At 42.5% G+C, this 25,055-nt stretch overlaps 1 protein-coding gene across 2 annotated transcripts in view; it reads right to left on the bottom strand.

Moving 5' to 3' along the window:
* Nucleotides 1-24,837, bottom strand: part of Mcub (mitochondrial calcium uniporter dominant negative subunit beta) — a 68,979-nt gene extending 44,142 nt beyond the window's left edge. The window contains exon 1 of one of the 2 annotated variants that reach the window (XM_027395705.2): nucleotides 24,594-24,837. In XM_027395705.2, the coding sequence (XP_027251506.1) occupies nucleotides 24,594-24,692 (99 nt within the window). In that variant the 5' untranslated portion in view covers nucleotides 24,693-24,837. Of the gene's footprint in view, nucleotides 1-22,319; nucleotides 22,449-24,593 lie in introns of those variants that run through there. The other variant, XM_027395706.2, reaches the window with a different exon arrangement.
* Between the last annotated feature and the right edge of the window lie 218 nt (nucleotides 24,838-25,055).

Here is a 25,055-nt window from a genome sequence, read left to right as displayed (position 1 = left end):
GTTTCGTTGTCAAAAATCAGGTGTTCATAGGTATGTGGATTAATGTTAGGGTCTTAGATTTTATTCCATTGATCTACCTGTCTGTTCTTATGCCAATATCAAGCTGTTTTCAGGACTATCGCTCTAGAGTAGAGCTTGAAGTCAGGAATGGTGATGCCTCTGCAAGTTCCTTTATTGTCCAGGGCTGTTTTGGCTATCCTGAGTTTTTTGTTTTTCTATATGAACTTGAATATTGTTCTTTCAAGGTCTGTAAAGAATTGTGTTGGGATTTTCATGAGGATTGCATTGAATCTGTAGATTGTTTTTGGTAGGATTGGCATTTTTATTATGTTGATCCTACCTATCCAAGAGCATGGAAGATCTTTCCATTTACTGATATCTTCTTTAATTTCTTTCTTTAAAGTCTCAAGGTTCTTGCTATATAGGTCTTTTACTTGTTTGGTTATTAGTTATCCCAAGATATTTTATGTTGTTTGTGGCTATTGTAAAGGGTGATGTTTCTCTGATTTCCTTCTCAGGCCCTTTACCATTTATATATAGGAGGGCTACTGATTTTTTTTTGAGTTAATCTTGTATACTGCCACATTGCTTAAGAAGTTATTTATCAGCTTAGGAGTTGTCAGGTAGAGTTTTTGGGGTCGCTTATATACTATCATATCATCTACAAATAGTGATAGTTTGACTTCTTCCTTTCCAATTTTTATAACCTTGATCTCCTTTTGTAGTCTTATTGCTTTAGCTAGAACGTCAAATACAATATTGAAGAGATTTGGAGAGAGTGAACAACCTTGTCTTGTTCCTGATTTTAGAGGAATTTCTTTGAGTTTCTATTTAGTTTGATGTTGGCTGTTGGCTTGCTATATATTGCCTTTATCATGTTTAGGTATATTCCTTGTATCCCTATTCTCTCCAAGACCTTTATCATGAAGGGGTGTTGGATTTTGTCAAAGGCTTTTTCAGCATGTAATGAGATGATCATGTGGGTTTTTTCTTTCAGTTTGTTTCTATGGTGGATTACATCGACAGATTTCCATATGTTGAATCATCCCTGCTTCCCTGGGATGAAGCCTACTTGGTCATGGTAGATGATTTTTTTTGGATGTGTTTTTTGATTAGGTTTACCAGTATTTTATTGAGTATTTTTGCATCAATGTTCATGAGGGAGATTGGTCTGTAGTTCTCTTTCTTTGTTGCATATTTGTGTGATTTGAGTATCAGAGTTACTATGGCATCATAAAAAGAGTTTGGCAATGTTCCTTCTGTTTCTATTGTGTGGAATATTTTAAGGAGTATAGATATTAGCTCTTCTTTGAAGTTCTGGTAGAAGTCTGTGCTGAAGCCTTCTGGCTCTGGGCTTTTTTTTTTTTTTTTGGTTGGGAGACTTTGATGACTGCTTCTATTTACTTAGGGGTTATAAGTCTATTTAATTTGTTTATCTGGTCTTGATTTAATTTTAGTATGTGATATTTATCCAGAAAATTGTCCATTTCTTTTAGATTTTTCAATTTTGTGTAGTACAGGTTTTCAAGTAAATGAAATAAAATAATGATTTGGCGGGATGGCTCAGTAATACTGCTCTTACATAGGACCAGAATGTAGTTCCCAGCACCTGTGTGTGCCTTACAACCACCTGTAACACTTCTTATTTGGACCTCCAAGACTCCAGAATTGAACCACATAAACCTTCACTCTTTACAAGTGAGTCAGCTTGTGTGGGCACACACAGCAGGCTTCTAAGGTTTTCTATCACTCAGGTCGTTTCCTTAACTCTCAAGGTGCTTTCAACCATATGATACACATAGAGAGGTCAAGATGTCAACCTTATACACACAGACAGAAAGGTCAAGATGTCAATAACATGATACACACAGAGAGGTCAAGGGGAGGGCCAAGCCAAGCTAGGGAGGTTGAAACTGCATGGTGTCCCTGTTCTTATATATTATGGGATATTTTGATTGCACTCTGACACTCCCGAGACTGCCAATAAAATTAAACCTTGAATAAGGGGGTGGGACCAGGGACTAGCTGGCTGTTATTAGCCATAGAGAAGCCAGGGATGTGGACAGAGAAGATGCATGGGAAGGAAAGGGCAGAGATTTGAGTTTGGTGCTGTCTCTTGGATTTGGGGACAAGTGAAGAGACACATCTCTTCCTGGGTCTTTGGTCTAAAAACAAGGTCAGTTGATTTTCAGCTTCTGTGATCTAGCAGGTCTTCACCCCCACATCTGACTTCTGAGTCCTTGTTGACAAATAGAGCAATAGAGACTTAGTTTAAACCTACATATTGGGACTGGAAGGCCAGTGGCCTGAGTGGCCTGTGGGGCATTGACTGTGGGGCTGTGGGGCTGCAGATGATAATTAAAAACTAGTAGACTCACGTGCAGTTGCTAAGCTGACAAACATCACTTTTATTACTAACCCTTTAAAAATTCCTGTACCGCATATCACATCACACCCATTAATGCCCCAGCCAAATGCTTCCAATGCTTTCAATCTATCAGCTAGGATGGCCAATGGTTTCTTTTCTATTGTGATATTTTTTTTCAGCATGATAAATGCAGTAGGGTTACTATTGACACAAGAGAAAGGCGTCTTGAGTTTAATGTGCTTACACAGCTTCCAGCATGTGCTTGTATCTTATTTTTATTTTTGTAAACTATGAAATACTTAAAAACACAGCTTTATAAATGAGTCATTTAGTGACTGTAGAAAAATTTAGATTTTTAAGTTTTTTTAAAACAATGGGCTGGAGAGTTAAGTGGCATGGCATCCTCCATACCTGGGGCTGACAGAACTCCTCCCTCAAATAAGAGCATATTCTTGCTTCCCATGAACTTTTGTTTCAAGCGTACTATAAGAGTAACTTTAAAAAAAAAAAAAAGGTTGTGTTCCTTCATGGAGATCTGACTCATTCTTCTATCTATTGGTTGCATAGAGATTTTAAATATCGGTTTTTAATTTGACTCATTCTCTGAATGAACTTGACTATGATAGACACATCTTTGCTGTGTGTGGAAATAGTTGGGAGTTTTGTACTGACCTACATATGATTTGAGTATGAAAATCTGCCCCTTCCTTAGATATGAGAGTGGTCACACCTGCCACAAAAACATCATGAACTTATCCATTCACAGTGAAAATGCCATCTTAGGCACACAGCACCCTCAACTGCAAAACCTACATGACTTTATATAGTGGTCAATCAGTCTCAATAACTACAATATGTTATGGGTAGAAAAGAAAGCAGTCCACATACTTTAGATTTCAAATCCAGAAGTGAGTATTTTAAAATACAAAACAAAAATGACACACATGGCCCCTGACTTCACATAGTGTTTATCCTGTGTAATTAATTGGTAAGTAGAAATCAGGGGGGATGACATGTGGCAGGCATTTGGGCTTAGGGAGAGAGCTGTTAAGGAATGGAGAGGCTTCTGGTAGCGAAGGATGCAGATATGGAAATAGGAAGAAGTGGGTTGGGAATGTCCTGGCACTATCTAATTGCATGTTGCTTTTTCTTGCATTGTTTGCTCACTTTACCAGCAGGGATTGGATGGTTCCTTCCAAGATTAACTGTGGGTTTCTCAAGTCTCAGTTTTGATCTCTGTGTGCCATAAAATACAAAAGAGAAAAATAGCAAAATAGTTGATGGAAAGCTCATGACTCATTATGACTGAACTTGAGCCCTGGCTCTACTATTTACTAGTTTTGTGTGATTTATTTGACTTTCCCGGGCTTCAGTTTCCTCATTTATGAAAGACAACATTTTGGTAAAGCCTGTGTATGACAAGGCCACACAGCAACCACATCGTGAGTCTATGTATACAGAAAGTAGTAATAAATTATTCTTAAGTCATCACATTTCCATCTAGGACCAACCATGTACTGTGTGTGATACTATACATTACTGTATATGCATTTAAGATGATAACTTTCACCTGAAGAGATGGCTCAGTGGTTAAGAGCGTCTACTGCTCTTGTAGAGAGGCCCAGTATTTTTCAAGAGCCCATGGCAGTCTGTGAGAACAGATGCACTCACATATGGAAAACACATAATTTAAATAAACAAGTGAATAAATAGAATAGCTTTAAAACTTAAGACTAGGCTTGGTGTTCTTGTGGAACTCCTAATAGTGGGAGTGGGGATGTCTCGGACTCTTTTGCCCGCTCTTTGGACCCTTTTCCTCCTGTCTGGTTGCCTCATCCAGCCTTGATATGAGAGTTCGTGCCTAGTCTTATTGTGTCTTGTTATGCCATGTTTGGTTGATATCTCTGGGAGGCCTGCTCTTTTCTGAAAGGAAACGGAGGAAACAGAGAAAGAGTGGATCTGGGGGAGAGGAGAGGTGTGTAGGGGCATGGGGAAGAGTGGAGGGAGGGGATGTAATGTATGAGAATAAATAAATTAATTAATATAATTAATTAAAAACAGAAACAAACTTAAGACTAGACTGTCTTCTTTGGAACAGAGGGAGATTGAATCAAGGGACAGGGAAGACAACTATGTACCAGGTTAACTGCAGTCTTGCTGTGACCATAATACTGACCTAGCTGGGTCTTTCTGTGTAGCCATGGCTGTGCTGGAACTTGCTGTGTAGACCAGGCTAGCCTTTGAACTCAGAGATCCATCTGCCTCTGTCTCTGAGTGCTGAGGTCATAGACATGTGCTACTACACCAAGCTACCCCAACAGTCTTAGTCTTAAAGCCCCACTTAAATCTGATTTTTTTGAAAAATTAAATCTCTTAATAAATTAAATAGTTTCTTTCTCTGTAAAGCCAAATCATTGCTTCTCTTGGAGGTAAATGTATAATTAGGAGGTTTATCCAGCAGTTTACTTATTGTCCATGTGAAAGCTTAAAGAGGCTGAGGAAATGTCATATTTATATCCTCAATGTGAATGTAGTATGGCTAAGTCATTGTATTAGGTTTCTATTGCTCTGATAAATACCATGACCAAAGGCAACTGGAAAGGGAAATGTGTATTTGGCCTACACCTCCACATCCCTGCTATCATGAAGGTAAGTCAGGGAAAGGACTCAGAGCAGAGAACTAGAGACAGGAACTGAAGCAAAACCACACAGAGTGCTGCTCACTGACGTGCTCCTCTGGCCTTGCTCACCCTGCTTTCTTATACCATCTAGTACCACCTGCCCAGGGCTGGCACCACACATGGTGGGCTGGGTCCTCCCACATCAATCATTAATCAAGAAAATGCCCCCCCCAGGCTGGAGAGATTGCCCAGTGGTTAAAAGAACCTGTTGCTCTTGCATCGGACCTGGGTTCTGTCCCAAGCATCCACACCGTGGCTCAAAACCATCCTAAACTCTAGTTCCAGGGGAAGCTCATGTGGGAAAAAAAAAGAAATAAAAAAAGGAAAGGAAGGAAGAAAATGCCCCACGGGCTAGTCTAACAGAGGAATTTCCAATTTAGGTTTCCTCTTCCCAAATGACTCTAGCCTGTGTCAAACTGACAAAAACCTAACCACCCTTGCCTTCTTTGTGATGTGATCATTTCATCATATCTTAGAGAATTCAAGCACCCATCTCAAATCATGGGACAATGAATTTTTAGCAGTAGCTGAAGCTCTTCAAGTCACCCAGCTTAATCAAAGCTTGAAAAGAGAGTGTTTTATTTCCAGAGTAAGAGCCATCCCTCTGCCACAAAATGGACTAGCTTTTGGGTACTCATCCTAGAGGCCATGGGCTGGGCTTATGCCTCAGTTGCTTAAGCAACTGACTGCATAGGGTAATTTCAACACATCTCCTGGTGCTGTAGTGATGGGACTGAGTGGAAAAAGCTTACCGTCCAGATTGGCGTATGTGGAGGATGGGCTGTGGTTAGGCATTATTATTAATTTTAAACGAAGAGTACTTCAATGGCTGCTGATAGTCAACATTCATGAGGTTTATATAAGCTTGGCTTTGAAAATTTGCTCCTTCATGGAGCAACTGAGCTAGAACTTTACAACTTCAGTGTGGTGCTATTTTGTTTTTGCTCTAACAAAGCTTGCTTGAAGATCAGAGGGCAGAGCTGGCCACTAGTTAACCATAGAGATCTGGAGGTCTATATAGACAGAGAGGAAGTGATATGGCTGGGCTGAGAGAGGTTTATAAGTAAGGCAGGAGGAGACAGGAGCTCTCTCTCTCTCTCTCTCTCTCTCTCTCTCTTTTCAGCTGGGAAGTTGAGGAGGTAAGGTGCGACTGAGGTTGACTCCTTTGTCTCTCTGATCTTTCAGCATTTACCCCTATATCTGACTCTGGGCTTCTATTATTAAGACCTATTAGAACTCGTGCTATACTTCAGTTTGAATGTGTTTTGGAATGTTGACATGTAAGGGAAGGTTACTCCTAAGGGCCTGGCTTGGTCCATTTGTCAGGGCTGTGGCCCACAACTTCCTCCTTTCTTCTCAGCCAGGACTAGCACTGGGGTTACTGCATCCCTACTGATTTTCCTGCAATCACACCCAGAGAACAATCCTTTGTGTATAAACTCTCCTCTGTTTATGCTAATCTGGAGGGACCCTCTGCTTCCTGTTGGGATCAGTAGGTACAACATCTCTTTCCACTCTCACTAGAAACCATGGGACTTCCCATCATGCTTTGCTTTGGACTTTGAGTGTTGTGGTGTTTGGAATGAGTGATGTCCCATATAGGCTCATGAACTTGAATATTTGGTCTTCAGTTGGTAGCTGTGTTTGGGGAGGTTATGGAACCTTGAGGAGGTGGAGCCTTGGAGGAAGTACGTCACTGGGGACCTTGCCTCAATTCCTGGTCCCTCTTTCTCTGCTTATTGTGTATAAATGAAAGTGTGGTCAACCTGCTTTCTAGTCCTTCAGCCATGCTTTCCTTAATGGTTGCCATGCCCTCTCTGCCATGACAGATTCTGTCAAATAAACCCCTTTTTTTCTCTCACTTGTTCCCCCCCCCCATATTTTATCTCCACAAAACAAAACCAACTCATTCAAGTATTATCTTTGTTTCAGTCAGTTTGGGTTTTTACCCCCCAAAAGAAAATATTTGTTTACTGTCCTACTTCTTGGCTATTAATGAGGCTGAAGCTTTTTTGTATCTATTCATATTTTTATCCTCTCTCTCTCTCTCTCTCTCTCTCTCTCTCTCTCTCTCTCTCTGCCACTGTCCATTTCTCTACCAAGATCTTGATGTTTTCCCTATAGGCCTGGTGATGGCTTCCAATATATTTACTGTTTAGACAAAGGAACAAATATCTACTTGAGTTGGCTTAAGCAAGAACAGAATTACTCTAAGGATGTAAGAATTGTCTCTCAGGGGAACTACACAGAAGGATTCAATTAAGCCTCATGAATGCACTAGGATCAGAGACTGCAGAGTGATGTTGAGGGTGGAAAATTCTCTCCATTCATATTTTGCACATAAGCATTACTTTGCTTAGGACCTGAAAATTGATTTTCATTACTTCATTGCAGGGAGTGGTCACCACTCAACAGCTCCAAGTGCAGTTGGTAGAGTGGTGCATCCCAGACTCCAGTCTAAGTTCCAAATTAGGTGGCCAGTGGAATGAAGGTCATGACCTGCAAGATGGCCTATCATTGAACTGTGTAGATAAGATGCTGAACCATTTAGATAGAAGCTGGGACAGTCCCTGGGAATCAAGATAGCATGTAGAGTCAACAAAGTTGCTTTCTTGAGTTTCAAACCTAAGAACCTCACTATGTGAAAATATTAATAATTTTAATGCTGTGCCAGTGCAAGATTGTTATCAAATGTCTAACAGGTCTAAGCAAATCGGCATAAATATTAAGATATTTTCTTCTAGCTCAGTTTGAAAGGTTCATTCTGGACACGTAATTTCTAAGACAGATTTGACTTTTATGTTTTCACATAATTGCTGACTTAACTACTGTTGACTACAATGTTTAGTCACTGGCAGACATTCCAACTCCGTTAATTAAATGGCAGCACAATCTCACTAAACAGAATAAACTAATTAAATGAACCTTCATATAAGAGTAAGGCTACTTACTGACAGCAGAGCAGCTGAGCTTAAACAACAGCTACACAGAGCAAGGTCATGTTGCTGCTGGGAAAAACATTACAGCACTTGAAACCCAAAGGTTTTGTGGCGATTACTAGTTTAATAAAAACAAAAAGGCCCCAAACAAATGTACCCTCACAAAACATCACACTATCAGCAACCTAAACCTTTCCTTGGCCAGCAAGAGAGATAGTAGCAACCAACCAATCTTTTGTAAGACACCTGAGTTTTTTTTTTTCTGTCTTATTTTATTAGTTCAAATTAGGGACAAGCTTGCTTCAGATGTCAATCCCTTCTCCCTCTCCCTCCCCTCCCCCCCAACATCCCACCTGCCCCTAGCCATCCCCCCTCTACTCCCCAGGCAGGGCTGGGCCCTCAAAAGGGGCTCCCCAAGACACCTGAGTTTTAAAGTCTCTAAAATTTCACTGTTTTCCAACTCTTTGATGGATATTTAGAGGCCTAATTTTAAAAGAAGGAAAGGAAGGAAGGAAGGAAGGAAGGAAGGAAGGAAGGAAGGAAGGAAGGAGGAAAGCAGGATCTTATATAGTCCAGGCTGGTCTTGAACTCCCCTTGCAACCGAGGATTTCCTTGAACTCTGATCCTTCTGCCTCCACCTCTTGAGTACTGGGGTTCCATTCATTTACTACCATATCATATTTGTATAATATTAAATCCTCAGAGAACATGAGAAGTGAAGGGAATCTTAAGGATTAATGGCCCAATCCCAGAACCCACTACTCAGTATTCCACCCCACCCTCTGAGCTTTCATTCTAATGCCCCTACATGCCTGTAAGCCTCTTACAGAGTTTTGGATCTCTGACTCATCTATGTTGTGTTTGAGCTATATCCTATGACTATGGGACAGCCATGGTCAGCGGGTATTCTTTTACCATGCTGTGGCGCTGCCTCCCTTCTTCCCTCAGCGTGCACAGCTTGGCAATGCTCAAATGCAGCTGCCACAAGGGCTATCCTAGTATCCTGTGGTGATTATCAAAGCCTTGCCTATCTGTTCCAAATTTACCTCATTGGATTGCTTTGTCTAAATGGATCTGAGTCTTTAAATGCTTTTCCTTTACTGAATAGCCCTGAAGTTTTGTTTTTAACAGGGGATACTGGAGAGACACTTGAGAAACAGATTGGTTTGGCATCGTGGTTCTGGCATATTTACTTAGCAGGATCTTAGGGTGGACATTGGTGGCTTCTCTAGCACCAGCCTCCTGTCATGCTAATGGTATCTACAGCTTCTGCCTGAGTTCCTCTAGTAACACAGCTCCTATGGTATGAGAAGCAAGGAAGAGTCAAGCTAGGTACAATAAATAGTCTCTGCAACTGATCTGAACTCTGCCTACCTGTTCTCTCCAGTGTTGGGACAGGTTTGCTTTCTTAGATACAACTTTTTCACCTGATACCCTCTCAGCTACTTGGATGGAAATATCTTGAACTTGGCATGTAGTTCAGTGGATAAAGAGCTTACCGAGAATGCACAAAGTCTTGGGTTTAATTTCTAACATTGTACAAATATGGTACGGTAGTATATGAATAGAATCCCAGTACTCAAGAGGTGGAGGCAGAAGGATCAGAGTTCAAGGGAAGCCTTGGCTGCAAGGGAAGTTCAAGACCAGCCTGGACTAAATGAGACCCTGTCTAATAATAAGAATAAAAGCAATTTTTAAAGAATCTCACTTTGATTTCTTTTACAAAACTGTTAGAAAAAAATACCTGGCTCCTTAATTATCTATATCTTATTCACCATCTGTGATGTTTAGTGCTATCAACCTGACAGGCTCTGAGTTACCTGGGAGACAAGCCTCCAGGGACACCTGTGAGGGATGGCTTAGCCTCTGCGAATGTCTGTGAGCAATTACCTCACAGGTTAATTTATATGGAAAGACCCATCTTAACTATGGGTGGGGCCATTGCCAGCATGGATATCCAGGACTGCCTGAAAGAGAGAAAATAACCTAAATACTAACATCCACCACTTTCCACTTTCTGACTAGGATACAATGTGACCAGCCACTAGAACCTTCCCTCCAGAATGGACGGTCCCCTCAAATCAGGAGCCAAAACAAATCCTTTCCCCTTTAAACTGCTTTTGTCAGCACAGCCATGGGGAAAATAGCCAGGATACCGAGTCCACCAGTGACATGTTAATGTCCTTTTGTTAAGTACTGCCCCAATAACAAAACATGACACCCTAGCACAGCCTGACAATCCTTCTGGGATATGATGGATTGGTACCTCTCTTACCTCAGTGATAGAGTCCTGCAAGTTCTAGAAGTAGAACACCACATTTACAAAGGCTTGTAGGTGAACTGAAATTCCCAGAGCCTCCCTACAGAGCAACCAAGTGAGAACTGGCTCAACCTACCCTCTCTCCCAATGAGAGAGGCTGCCTTTTGTAAAACTGTTGAGTTGTTTTTCTACTGACATCAGACCAATGGTCAACCCATGTTTATCAACCAATGTCAGCCTGCTCTAGTGCAGGATGGGAACAGGAAGTCTCCAGAGCAAGTGATCATTTCTACTGTGATGCCAGCTAGGGACAATTATGTCTAGAACAGAAGATATACATACACACACATACACTAAAACATATGTGTTACATATGTTAGCTCTTTAGGACAAGGCTTTCATTGAGGCCTTGTTAATATTTCATTGATGATTCTGGGGTATCAAAGTTTAAGGATATAGAAGTATCAACAGCAAACTTGCGACCTCATTAGGTAAAACAATTATGCTGAAGCATCATGAAAAGAAACCTGAATGGAAAACCCTTCTAGTATCCCAAGACCATCCCTCTGATACTGATCAATTGCAATAGCCAAGCCTGACAAATCAGAACCAAAAATCGTGTTTATAAGCTGAAAACTTGCAATTGGGCCAATGTGGTTAGAAACACACAAAGTCAAGTTAATGCATCTCTGTGTAGTCCCTAACTGCAGGAGATAAGTCTTAGTGTTCTGTTTTATTCTAAGACACAGTATCTTTTTCCTAAGCAGCTTATTTCCTATTTGGGGATCCACATTCACACCAAGCTAATGAAATGTCATTAAACTCATATACTAGAAATCTATGCCATTTCTCTAGCATTGATTATTGCTCTTGTAGCTGCTAATCACTACTCTTCTAAAGGAAATCATTCCCTAAAACTGCACTCTGGGCATCTTTCCTCAACTGTCTTTCTTCTTCTTGTATGTCCTCTCACAAATGCAAAGTCTGGCCTCAAATGCTTCTCTTGCTTCTCTCTTCTTTAGCCCTTTCCTATTAAGTTTCTGCCTGGAGGGCTGCTTATAATGAACCCAGCAAGGTGTCAAATGATTCTGTTCCAGACAAATTAGAAACGCTGAATCTCCACAATTCACTTTTAAAATTTTCAGGAAGAAATCATGTTTCCCTATAACCATTTCCTGCAGAAGAAGGAACCCCTGGAGTGCCTTGGCAAATCAGTGACCACCCCTGAAACAAAGTTAGCTCATTTCTGGTTAACAGAATTGTGGGAAATAATCTAAATTGCCACTGGACTCTGTTATTCCTTCTTCCACAATAATCAGGTTTCCCTGGAATGTGGCTCATGATCAGGACTACAGTGCTCAGCCCTTTGTACTAAATGCAGCCATGTGCCGCATTCAATGAAATATTCAATGGAATATGAGCTCCAGTGACATGTAACACCCCGAGGCCTGGCCCACATTACCTTGCAAAACTAATGCCCTGTGTGCATTTGACTTTGGAAATTGCCTGTGGTTGACAGAGCAATAGATCAACACTGGCTCCCAAGTATCTCCAAAAGGTGAGGACCAGAGCTAGCGTGTGGTCATTTTGAAAGTGCAGAATCATTTCAAGAAAGAAAAACACGGAAGTTCCTCAAGGCCCTGAGCTCAATGGCACCAGGGGAACCAAAACAAATGCCACTAACATACGAGTTGAGTTTTGTTGTTGTTGCTGTTTAATTTTTGCTGTTATTGTTCGGAGACAGGGTGTGGTGGTTTGCTTAAGAATAGTCCCCATAAGCTCATTTATTTGAATGCTTAGTCACCAGCAAATGGCACTATTTGAGAAGGAGTAAAAGGATTAGGAGGTGTGACCTTGACAGAGAAAGTGTATCACTAGGGGTGGGCTTTGAGACTTCAAAAGCCCATACAGGCCCAGCCCATAGTTATGAGGAAAGTGCCTGTTGGAGTGGAGTTGTTTGGAGGGGGCAACTGCAGTGGTGGCAGCATTCTTGAGCAGCTGGCGTGAAGGCAACCTTGCCAGTTGCTTGGCTGAATAGTCCTTCACTTGGAGCAGCACAGGTACCAGGGATGGGCTTACCAGCCATCAGCTAACGAGTCAAATTCCCTGGTCCTTGGGATCCTGGCTACCTTAGAGGATCAATAAACATTCAAAGTGGTGCTGACATTCAAGTCCTATCATTAACAGTTTCTAACAGTGCTTCACTCTTCAGCAAACACACCTGGGGGAAGTTGTATTGTTTTCTGTCTCCCCCACGACTTAATGCTGATGCTGAAGAGATATCTATGGGAATGGACACCTATGGCAGTATACAGCCTTTCAACGACACCTCTTTGCCCATCATATCACTTGCCCCAAAGAATTAGAATTTATCACATGGCCAATTATTTTCTTGACTCCAGACAATAGTTCATTCTACACTTTATTTACAATTGTCTCACTTTTTTTTTTTAATTTCATGCCTTTTGGGCACTGGAACCTAAACACAGAAAATGGTTGTGATTTATACTCACTTTCACACTCCATCACTTTGTTCCACATTACCAGTCCCTGTCATTCTAGCTCTGTGGGCAGTAACCATGGCATCATGAGGTGTCCTTTTTGTACTCATTTACCTCATCCCACTATATATAGACTTAGTATGCTAGAAGATGAACTTGGACCCAGCAACTATCTTCACTGCTGCTATGAAAATGGAGATCTATAGACCAAAGGTCAGCAAATGGTGTCCAGGGGTTCAACTTCATCTCTGCTGTTTTTTTTTTTTTTTTTTTTTATAGCGTTTATTAGAACATACCTTTGCCTGTTCGGGTACACATTGTCTGCAATGCCTAAACTGCTAGAAATTCATAGGGAAAATTTACCTACCAATTCCTGGTCTACATTAATATCCTTTCTCATGCAGACAATGAAATCCATCTTATACTTTATTCATGCATCACCAGCTGCAAGTACTTGCGCTAGCAAATAAAATTATATGCCCAGATCTACAGCCAATATGATACCTGCTTTTTTAAGAGTTACAGTGCCCAAAGAAAGACATTATTCATGGAAGGAAAAAGACATAATGCAGAAAGTCCTAATGCAGGGGAGTAAACAGGTATTCAATAAATGAGAAAGACAACAAAAACATAAATAGACAGAAAGATGCTTCCATCTATTTAATCAGGAAAGACCAAATATCAAAGTTTAGCTAGAAAGAAAACAGGTATCAGCTAGTGAACATATGGCAAATTGCTATGCTGTATAAAATGTTTTACATCCATGTATTTATTGGTGGTTCTTTTCATTCTGCTATGAATCATGGGTAACCATGCTGGAGGCTTGAATAGTAAGTCCCAGAGTCTCCAACAGCACCCACCCCCACAGCGTTTCAATCTCGACATTTCAGAGGTTTCTGGTTAGCCACTAGACACCGTGACTCACATTTGTGAGCTCAGCACTCAGAAGACTCAGGGCAGAAGGGCTCAAGTTTCTGTCAGTCTGAGCTATGAGACTCTGTCTGGGAAAAACAAAAGTTAAAGCAGACACAATGCTTCCCAAAATACAGACCCCCAAATACAGTGGGGAACTGTTGAAAAGGAGCTTGTTTTTTTCCAGTGGGTAGACTGTCGAAGTCCTTAAGATTTTCTGGGAACGCAAGTTCCTTGGATCCAGTTGTCCCTGCATCTTCTAGAGGGTCAACTGACTTCAGGAAGTATGAGCTGACCCGACAGTGCTCCATCTGCTTTCTAGGCATTGCAAGAGAAAAGGGAGGAAAGAAATCTGCTTCCTCCTTCCTTTTCTTCCTATTTTTCTTTGTGGCAATCCTGTCTCTGCCCTCCTGAGGGGTTCCAGATGTGATCGGAAATGCCTAGCCAAGCAATCAACTCCATAACTAAAGTGTGAACCAGTCATTATTCTGATCACATCCACCTTCCTTGGCATATCTAGAACTTGACCATAATCTCCTACATGAGTGCAAGAGAGGTGAAGATGTAGCTTTTGGTAATGACCCAATGTTTCAGCCACAGCAACAAGATTGGTTATGTCTTAGGAAATAGGCTAAGATGCCATAGGATAGCATGTATCTTTTGACTCACTCAATCCCCAACCTATTTTTTAATATGGCATTCCCAACTTGAAGTCTATTCTGGACCACTATAGGTCAGCCACCCAACTCCTTCCCATTCCTAGATTGGTCCCTGTGCACACATACAAAATAACCAGTGTCGTGGGTTAGTGTGGGGCACCTCAGACTAGGAAGAAGAGGGGAAATGTTTCTTTGGAACATGTTGACATTCTGCAGCATGCAACAGTTTATAACAGAATTGCTTGTATTATAACAGTGGTTCTCAACCTTCCTAATATAGTGACTATTTAATATAGTTCATGTTGTGGTGACCCCCAATAAATTTTAGTTGCTACTTCATAACTAATTTTGCTACTTTTGTGAACAGTAATGTAAATGGCTGATATTGCTGATGGTCTTAGGTGACCCCAGTAAAATGGTCATTTAATCCCTCAAAGGGATGGAGACCCACAGATTGAGAACGTTTGTGTTATAATTGCCACTATATCTAGAGTTCCAATGGACGTGGAGTCAGAGATGGTACTTCCTAGAGTGTGCGTGGCTTTCCATAGCAGCTCAGGGTGCTCCAAGCACCTGCTTGCAGATTCCCCTCTGACCATCCTCTATCTCCTGTTCAAACATGTCTGCTAAACCTTTACCCTGCTCTCAGAGCTTGCTGAAATCCAACCCCATCTCTGTAACTTGTGTGTTTGATTTTGAGAGAGAGTCTTGCTGTGTAGCCCAATTTGGTTTGGAAGTCCCTATGTAGCCCAGGCTAAATTCAAATACTAGATTTCCCTGCCTCAGCCTCCAGAACACTGGGACAGCAGATGTGTACTGGGCCTCTCCCCTATAATTTCTGATGGCCCATCTCTGAACTCTTCTAGGATTTATTGGCTCTAGTAGTTAATATTGTCTCATGAAGAGTCAGAACCATGGAAAGCAGTGCCTACCATTCACTCACAGAAAGTCAATCTAACCAAGGGGCAACTTCCAACTAAGACAATTTTAGGAATGGAGATGGGACAGGTCTTAGAGTTAGTCAAAGTGGCAATGGCACAGCAGAGGCTCTGGCAATAGTTAGATATTTAGATGCTACCACTTATTAATCCTCCTTGCTAAGTCTAGAGAAGTTGGAGCAATGGCTACAGTCCCTGCATGGAACCTCCAGCTCCTTAATAAGTCTCTATTCAACATTCCATACCTGCATATCCGAGACTGTGTAAGTCTGCAGATGAATAGCAACCTCTGTGCTGGGCTCAGGACTTGGGGTGGGAAAGTCTTCAGAACTCAGCTTTGCACCCTCGGGGTTTCCTTTAGCAGATGCACCGGGAAAAGCAATGGATGGCAGCCTTATCCATGCCTACTTCTCACACCAAAGGGGAAGTGGATCACATTGACAAAAGGAATGGAAGTGGTTCCTGAAGGATCTGTGCATGCCCTACTACAAAAACAGCATTTCTTTTTTCTTTTTCTTTTTCTTTTTTTTAAGGTTCACTATTTTACATCTTGCCCAGGAGTTATATTTTTGAGCAGATATTTTTAAAACAAATTTTTACATAATTTGCAAATTATTTAAGTTTCAGTGATTAAACTTCTAGTCCTGGGCTGGTGAGATGGCTTAGCAGCTAAGGGTACCCTGCCATCAAGCTTGGGGACCTGCCATCAAGCTTGGGGACCTTAGTTCAGTCCCCAGAACCACATGACAGAAGGAAGAACTAATTACTGAATTATGTTCTCTGATCTCCACACCCTTCCCCAACACATAATCCATAAATGTAACTTAAAATTTATAGTCAGATGGAGCATGGTGGTATATATATAATATATTATATATATTTTAATACAGTGTCCATTTCCAGGTCATCTGACACCTCTGGCCTCTGCAGGCACTTGCAAGATCCATACATAGACACATAAGTAAAAAGGAAATAACTTCTTATAAAATCCTGATATGAATGCATATCTGCAATAAAACTAAATAGGAGTTAAAGCTACAGTTTGGTTATAATAGAAAAGCACGTAAGGATTATTTTGGTTAACTTAAAAATCAATTATATATGGCTCACAGGGCAAAGAGGACAGATTAATGCTTCAAAATTTCTCTCCCCTCAGTTGGCTGGAAGAGGGGATTGGGACAGTAAGAACCAAAAGGACTTTATTTATTTATTTTGGTTTTTCGAGACAAGGTTTCTCTGTGTAGTTTTGGAGCCTATCCTGGCACTTGCTCTGGAGACCAGGCTGGCCTCGAACTCACAGAGATCGGCCTGCCTCTGCCTCCCGAGTGCTGGGATTAAAGGCTTGCGCCACCAACGCCTGGCCCAAAAGAACTTTATTAAGGAACCATATACCACACTCTCTTTGCCATTCATTCTGTCATTCTATCTAACAAGCGTTTGTCATGCACCTACTGTGCGAGGGCGGGGGCGGAGGTGGCCAGTGATGGAGAAGGCGTCATTTGGGTCACAATGAATTATTAGAACCCAGGATCATTATGTGAGCACAGCTAAATGCAACGCTCGGTCCAATTATACAGTGCTGTAGGCAAAGAAAGAGCAATTTGTCTGCAGCCATCACAGAGCCCTCCGAAAAACTCAGGTGGGGTGGAGATGAGTTAATCGCCCACAGGGAGGAGAAAAACACAGGACAAGCCATGAGACGTAATGAGCTCAGCCATGATGGATGTGGTTACATGGGGTATGAAGTAGGGGTTGGGGCTGGAGGCAAGAACCTGGGACACTCTGGATCGACCGTAGCTTTCATTTTAAAGTTTACTTATTTGGGTGTCAATAACAAATACATAGAAAGATCTTTCCAAACTTCAGAAACACTACTTCCTCTTGAAGAATGAAAATTGCTTTTAATTCTCCATGCAGAAAGTAGGGCTACAGAAGTGAGCTGGTAGGCTGTAAAATGCCAGATATCCTCCAGCAGGGTTCAGAAAGTCAATACTGTGCTGAGCTGTTTACAAGGGTTTTCTACACCATTTTTTTTCTTCCAGGTTTATGGTCACATTACTGTCAGCCTCTAGGATGCACAATTATTCATTATTATCTATAACAGCCTTTAAACCAGTCTTCAAAGATCTCATTTACGTGAGCTGGGGAGATGGCTCAGCAGTTAAGAGCACTGGCTGCTCTTCCAAAGGACTCAGGTTTAATTTCCAGCACCCACACAGCTGTCACACACCAGCTCCAGGGATCTGATGCCCTCATACAGACACACATGCAGGCAAAACACCAATGCACATAAAATAAAAATAAAACGCATCTCATTTAGAAGCCAGGCATGATACGATAGCATACACGAGCCAGCCCAACACCCCAGGAAATTGAAGTAGATGGATCTTGGGTGCTGGAGATGAACCAGAGGAGCCCACAGCGACTCCCTCCTTCTCAAAGGGTTAGAAAATTGCATCATCACTAGGGAAATTCATTCATTTTTACAGCACACTCCCATGAAGACACCCACGGTCAGAGAAACAACAAAGGTTTGCAGAAAAGAATTGCAGTCTGTTCATTATTCTGTGAACATTATTCAGATTCAGTGAAGTTGTTATTTAGTGTTTATACCCAAGAGATTCAAAATACATGAGTTCATTGTTAGGAACCCAAAAGGTGATTTTTTTTTTTTTTTTGCCAATGCAATAATTATACAAAGTGGGATATAACAGGATTGCTAGCTTTGTTGATAGCCATTCAGAGGGAATGGAAGAAAGAAAAGGGAATATACTACTGAGCTCAGATGTCTACTCAATCCAGTAACTGTCTCCCAAGAGCCCCAGGGAGGACTCCTGCCAGCCTCTAAGTTGTCTTCTCCCTGGGCTTTGCCCCAAGGCTTTGAGCCCTGCTTGCTTCTTGATGTGAGGTCACTTCACTGACTTACATCACTTCCTATTTTTCTGTACAGGCTATAAAAATGTCAACTTTAAACCCATTTCTTACTTTTTTACTACTCATTTCCTGCTCTTTAATCTATTCAAACTAACTCTCTTCAATGGCATTGCTTATCTATACATTCACCCATCAATTCTTACCAATACTATAAATCTCAAGATAGGAACTTCTGGGGGGAAAGTCTTAAATTATAATGCTTTCTAGTCCTGTTGAGTTAAACCTTGTCAAATCAAATAATAGCAGTTACAGTGGCATATGCTTCAATCACAGTGTGTGGGAGGTTGAGGCAGGGTTTTCTCTGAGTTCAAGGCCGGCCTGGTCTACATAATGAGACTCAGGTCATCCAAAGCTACATAGTAAGACCATCTTTCAAATAATAATAAAATTGTCAGTTAGAAGTTTATTAAACTGGAAACTTTAAAGTTTCCAGGCCTGGATAATTGAACCAATCCTCTTTTACTTCTATGGTGACAATAGAGGAAGCAATAAAATAGGAAGATGTAATGTATGAAGAAAGCAGGAAGAAAACATGAGGAATCCAGGCTTGGAGACATGTGTCAGTGGTTAAAGCCCATGTCTGCATTTTGGAGGACCTGAGTTCAAATCCCCAGAAACTCAGGAAAACTACATGTGTCTATAATCATGGTGTGCCTGTAGTGTGATAGGAAGCAGAGACAAGAGAATCTCTAGAATCTGTAAGCTAGGCTGGCATATGCAAAACAACAAAGCCATTCTGCCTAAAACAAGGTGGAAGGTGAGGACCAGCATCCAAGATTGTCCTCTGACCTCCACAAGCATACCCACACATCATATACATACACCACACACACACACACAGAGAGAGAGAGAGAGAGAGAGAGAGAGAGAGAGAGAGAGACAGACAGACAGACAGACAGACAGACAGACAGACAGACACAGCATTACAGTTGGTGCCTTACAGCACTTCACTTCATCTGACACACTCTATGGGAAAAGCACCAAAGAGACAATGTGAACAAGAAGAAGCAAATGTCCTGTCACATTCTCATGATTTATTACTTAAAACACATTGGTTCAAAAACCAAAGTGCTGATTTTTTTATATACTTCTCAGAACTGTATTTGTCAATTACCTTTTCCCATTAAAATGGTTATGAAAAATGGGTGGTGATACAATGGGCAAAACTTAAGGCAGAGGAAATGGAGCTGAGCACCATAGATCATGACATGTCAGCCATAAGCCTTCTCTTTTGTTAGAAGCGAGTTGAGATGTGGTCCTCAGCTTTCCAGCAGCCGACACACTGAGATGACATCACTGTTTGCTGTTCACCACTGCAACTCCTTCGTCTGTTCAGAAGAACCCCGCCCATTCTAATACTGAGACTATACAGCAGCTCCTTCCGCGGCTCCTCTTAAAGACACTGATTATATCATCCCACAGAGCTGTCGTTTCAAAGGTATGTCAGTGTGGGAAATTCAGTGGGAACATTTAGGCACAGAATCCCATGACTCAAGACTTAAATAGCTAGTTCACAGTACAGAATGCTTGAGCTGTTTAAAAGGCAAGCAGCTGGGCTATTGAGATGCTCAGCAGTTATGAGCACTGGCTGCCCTTCCAGAGGTCCTGAGTTCAATTCCCAGCAACCCACCTGGTGGCTTGCAACCACTAGAGTGGGACCTGATGCTCGCTTCTGCCATAAAGGCATACATGCATACAGAACACTATATACATAAACTAAATAAATCTTTTTAGAAAAGCAGCTGATAATTTGGTCAAGAGAAGAAGCACCTTCCAAAGGCAAGGGACAAAGACAGAGTCATCAGCCTTGGACCACAAGTGGTCAAGGAGAGAATGGATTTGATGTTGGGCATATGTTTGCCTCCTTCAATAACTGCCTGCAGTCCAGGTATTTCTCAATTTTTCAAGGAAATCATTGGCCCATGAGTGGCCAAATGCAGATGGCCAACTGAGATGAATGTTTCTACCATGCCACCATACGGGGAACCCAAGAGTTGTCCCAGAGGTTCGAGGAGCTGAGCAACACCGAGCTACACACCAGGCTCTGGGCCTCAGGAGGAAACTGGGCCAGGACCTCTGGGTTAGGGCTCACAACTTCAGTTCTAGGGGATCGGGTACCCTCTTCTGGCCTTTGCAGGTACCAGCCATGCACACGATAACACAGACATACTGGCAGGCCAAACAAACATATGCATAAAATAAAATTTTAAATTATAAAAAGAACCAATGATGCCAAGCTAAACGGGATTTAAAATAGATTCCTAGACTATGCGGTTTTGTAACTTGCTTATTAACTTATGTCCGTTATGTTAGCCTATAATACCTATTATGACTTTTTTTGAGTTCCAATATTACACATTCTTGGACAGACAACATTTCATAGATGGAGATACTATAATGAAATATTGAGGGATTTATTCTATTCTATTAGACATAAAAACACAATTGAATAGAAATTGCTCTTAAGGGATGTGCTAGCTATCTGTTTAAGGACAAACTGTCTAACAGAGTTAGCTCTGAAAGAGGAAAATTTCATTTGATGGGGGGAATGTCCTTCTGTATATATGTTTCTGTTATTGGTTGATGAATAAAACACTGACTGGCCAGTAGCCAGGCAGGAAATGTAGGTGGGGCTACCAGAAGAGGAGAATTCTGGGGAAAGGAAGGCAGAGAGGAGCTCCAGAGAGACATGTAGCTGCTGAAGGAGGAATAGCTTCAAGCATTCTCTGGTAAGCCAAGAAAGACTGCATGGGTTAATAATCAAGAGAGAGCTAGCCAATATGAAGCCTGAGCCATCAGCCAAACAGTTTATAATTAATATAAACCTCTGTATGTTTATTTGGGACTGAAGGGCAGTGGGACCAGGTAGGACAGAAACTCTGCCTACAATTCATGATGTAAGAGACTTTAATCTGAGGTCATTTGGCCCCAGTATAGCATGGAGAAAGCATGTGGCAGAGAAGGCCTGTTCACAATAGGGCAACAAAAAGGGCAAGAAGAGGAACCAGAGTCCCAATTGCCCTGCCACAGGAACTCCCCAGTCATCTAGCATCCTACCCCCAGGCCCTAGCAGTCCCATCATGGGCTTGGGGAGACACTCAAGGTCCGAACTGTAACCAAAGGAATACTATAACAGCCACCCACAAGGAAACAGCACTCTACTGATGACCTAAGACAGAATTCTTCAATCATGAAGTTTTCTGAAATTGATAGCACTCAGTCCAATGTTACATGGCTGAGAAGATAACAAAATGCCAAGCCTAGACATGAAAAGGGACTTCAAGAGCAATAAGGCAAATCTCCTTGATTTTGAAAGTGGGTGACAAGCTCATACAGACTGAATGGTCTGGGCAAACTTACAGAGCTGAGAGGTGGTAGGGCCAGGCCTGCTGGCACCCTGATGTCCCAGTTACCAAATACCAACAAAATTAGATGACCTACACACATACTAGCACCAAATAGTGAGCAAATATTTAACCTCAGGTTTTCTAGTTTAGTGCCTCATCAACAGATACTTATCTGCCAAGGTATGAAATGATTTCCTAGTCTAGTTTGCTATAAAACACAAATACACTTACTTATAACAAATAGCAAGTGATATCATTTTTAAAGCACTGGTTCTTACCGTGTTTAACAGACAAACCAGTCTAGAACTACTGTGAGAGCAAAGCATCAGTCACCAGTGCAACAGAGAGAGAGAGGGAGATGGAGATCGAGAAGGGGAGAGGGAGAGGGAGAGGGAGGGAGAGAAGGGGAGAGGGGGAGAGAATAGAGCCCTCTGAAACCAGAATGCAAAACACATCACTCCAGGGGGAGACTAGAGGTGAAATGGAGGATTTGGTGGCAACACTAAACCCCCACAGATGAAACCAACACTTCGGAGTTAACATCTTGTAAGGTCTGAAATAATCTTTAAAAAAAAAAAAGCAGCAAACTTAACCCTTGAATTTCTTAGCAAATTACAGTTGCCTTTAAAAAAATTAAGTATTAAACAGCTTGTGTTGGGAATTTAAATGATGTTTTGAGAACACAAAATCCTATCAGAATTTGTTTCCATCTAAGTAGCAGAAAACCCAAATTAAGAAAGGCACATCTAGGCAAGAGCTTTCTGTTTGGATATAACTCACCAGGCACTGTAGTTGCTTGAAGCAGTGCCCATGTACACCAGCAGGAGTCTCCAGTCACCCTGACAACATCAGACCACTGGAGGCAGAGAGGCTGTCACCAGACATGATGATCACGGATTCCAGGCCAGGCGAAAGATAATGCAAAGGTAACACATTTTTTATTCTGGGATCTTGCTGCTTTCCATATGAAATGCTCTGGGGCTAAAGACGAATATCATTGCTGTATATTTTCCTCTCCAAAGCATTCCTGATACCCTTCAGACAAGATGTGTTCTTTAATAAACAATTCTGCTACATTAAACATATCCATGTCAACAAACTGTGGGGTTTTCTCTCCTACCCATAGAACAGTGGCAGACACTTACCCACCTACCATATAAAAGACGAGAACCATTTATTTTTCAAAGCTATTAAATGCACACATATAATTTCAGAGAATAATTATAGTTGGGGATGCTTATTAAAGATGTGACTTATGACAAGTCCCTGCAAGCTAGGGTTTTATGAGAAAACCTTTTTTTTCCTAGATGTTTTCATGGGCTTTGGGTGACAGGAATGCTTTTGAGGGGGAAATACACAGCAATGATATTTGTCTTTAGCCCCAGAGCATTTCATATGGAAAGCAGCAAGATCCCAGAATAAAAAAATAAATGTCCCTATAATGGGGAGGTCTGATTTGCAGAAGATAGTTTAGCAGTCGTAGCTGAAACTCTTAAGAGGCCTGGAGACTGCAAAGCTGAACACACAGGCAAAAATGCAGGCTTAGCTTTATTATGGGATGGGATATTTTGTCACATGGGCAAAATGGTGGAAGAATCCCCACTTCTGAAGTTCTGCAAAAGATCTTTATGGCCTGTGCAGCTGACTTAAGCCTGCAACTTAAGGCTTTTTATGATTCTAAATGAGCTACACAACCAAGTACTAACCACCTGCCCCTCTGTCTCTTTTCTTTAGAGGCAGGTTACGCCGTGGTATCACCTCAGATGGGCAGTGCAGAGAAAAGGGCTTACAGCTGTGTTGATCATTTCAGAAAGGGCTGCCAGCCTTGGAAGTCATTAAAACAAAGTCACTCCAGGTGTTTTTAATGGGTGTGGCCTAGCAGTGTGTGGGTGTGGCCTAATGTAGTGATGCTTAATAGTTTGTTTCTATCCTCAGCCTCACAAAATTGTCAAGCGGGGTTAATAATAATTGGCAGCGTTTAATTATCACGTGTATTTCTGTGCTGTGAGGCAAAGAACGGAGTAGTTTGAGTGTTTGGAATGTCTTTGACTCCGAAAGGTAGCCTTTGAAGTACTCTTTCCAAGAAGCCTCTCCCCCAACCCACCTCACTGCGTTTACCACTTTAGGTTTTAAGGAGTTTGACCTTTTCTTGAGTATTAGTAACAAAATGGACTTCTTTCCTTGCTTTCATACATGTAAAGGAGTTTTTTAAAAATGCATTGAAATATTTCCTGCATCAAGCCAGATTCCGAAGCCTTAAGATAATGATTTGGGGCAGAATCCAAGGATGGGGGGGGGGGGCGCCAAAAGAAACAGGAAGTGAAAGTGGCAAGCTGGCCACTTCTCACTGCAGAGCTGAAAGATAATATTTACATATATCGCTCTCCCGTTAGCAAGCTGAAGCTAACCCAGTAATTGAGGGTAGGCCGACTCAGCTCCCTGGCCCCCAACCGCCGGCTGCCCGAGGTCCCCTCCACCCTCCCAGGCTCCCGTCAGCGCTTTCCCGCTCTTCCTACGTCTTTTTTTGTTGCAAACTCACACCCCTCCTCCTCGAGGTTCCACAGGCCATGACACAAACTGTGTCCGCCTAACTGTTACTCACAGCACACATTTCTGATTCACCACTGCCTCCTGTTTACATGGAGTGAATGGTGTAAAAGGGAGCGGCTCCGGGTTTGGAGGATGGACAAGACACGGTCCTGGGCCAGTCCACCCTGGAGAAGGCAACCCTGGTTACACAGCCTACCCCGATGACAGCCACCTTGGGGACATCCCACCCCGGGATACAGACACCCGAGAACAGCACGCCACCCTCTCCAGGTCCCCCTCCAGCCGCAGGACGCCTCGGTGGGGACACTTGGGGTCGGCTGGCTGCACCCCCGGGAGATGCGCCCCGCGCTGGCCACGCTGGCCTGTCTCCCTGCAGCCCAGGGACGACTCTCCCGGCCACCACCTGTCGGGGCATGCCGAGCAGCTCGCAGGGAACGGCCTGGCTTTCACTCCCGCCAAAGTTGCACGCGCAAACTTTCCACCCGCGACCCCGTCGCTCCCTACCTGGGGTGTGGGTGGCCGTAGCCTCAGACACGCACGGTCACGGGCTCGGATCGTCGGCAGCAGCAGCGACCGTCCCAGATAGAGCCCGCTCGGGAGCATCCTTCTGCCCGGCCCGAGCTCCTGGCGTCAGCCACGCATCCTCCTGCCGCTAGAGCCCAGCCCGCTGTGGGCTCAGCCCGCCCCGCCAACTGGGGCGGTGACAGGAGGGTGTGTCCCCACTTCCACTTCACTTGGTGCACACTCTGGCGGCGCCAGGATGTTTTTTTTTTTTTCCTCCGACAAAAAAATAAACAATTTTTTAGAAAGAGTAAAGTGACGGACTCCCCAGTCTTGGGCTTCTGGTATCTCTCTTCCCGCACATATTTCTTGAGAGAAGAACAAGAGCTGGGCTCACACCACGCAGCTGTAGATGTCGAAACTCACAGCAGCCAAGTGGTGAGGCACTCCTGGGATCCCAGATTT

This window comes from Cricetulus griseus (assembly GCF_003668045.3).
Source record: "Cricetulus griseus strain 17A/GY chromosome 1 unlocalized genomic scaffold, alternate assembly CriGri-PICRH-1.0 chr1_0, whole genome shotgun sequence".
Lineage (NCBI taxonomy): Eukaryota > Metazoa > Chordata > Mammalia > Rodentia > Cricetidae > Cricetulus > Cricetulus griseus.
This window is presented reverse-complemented; position numbering and strand designations above follow the sequence as displayed.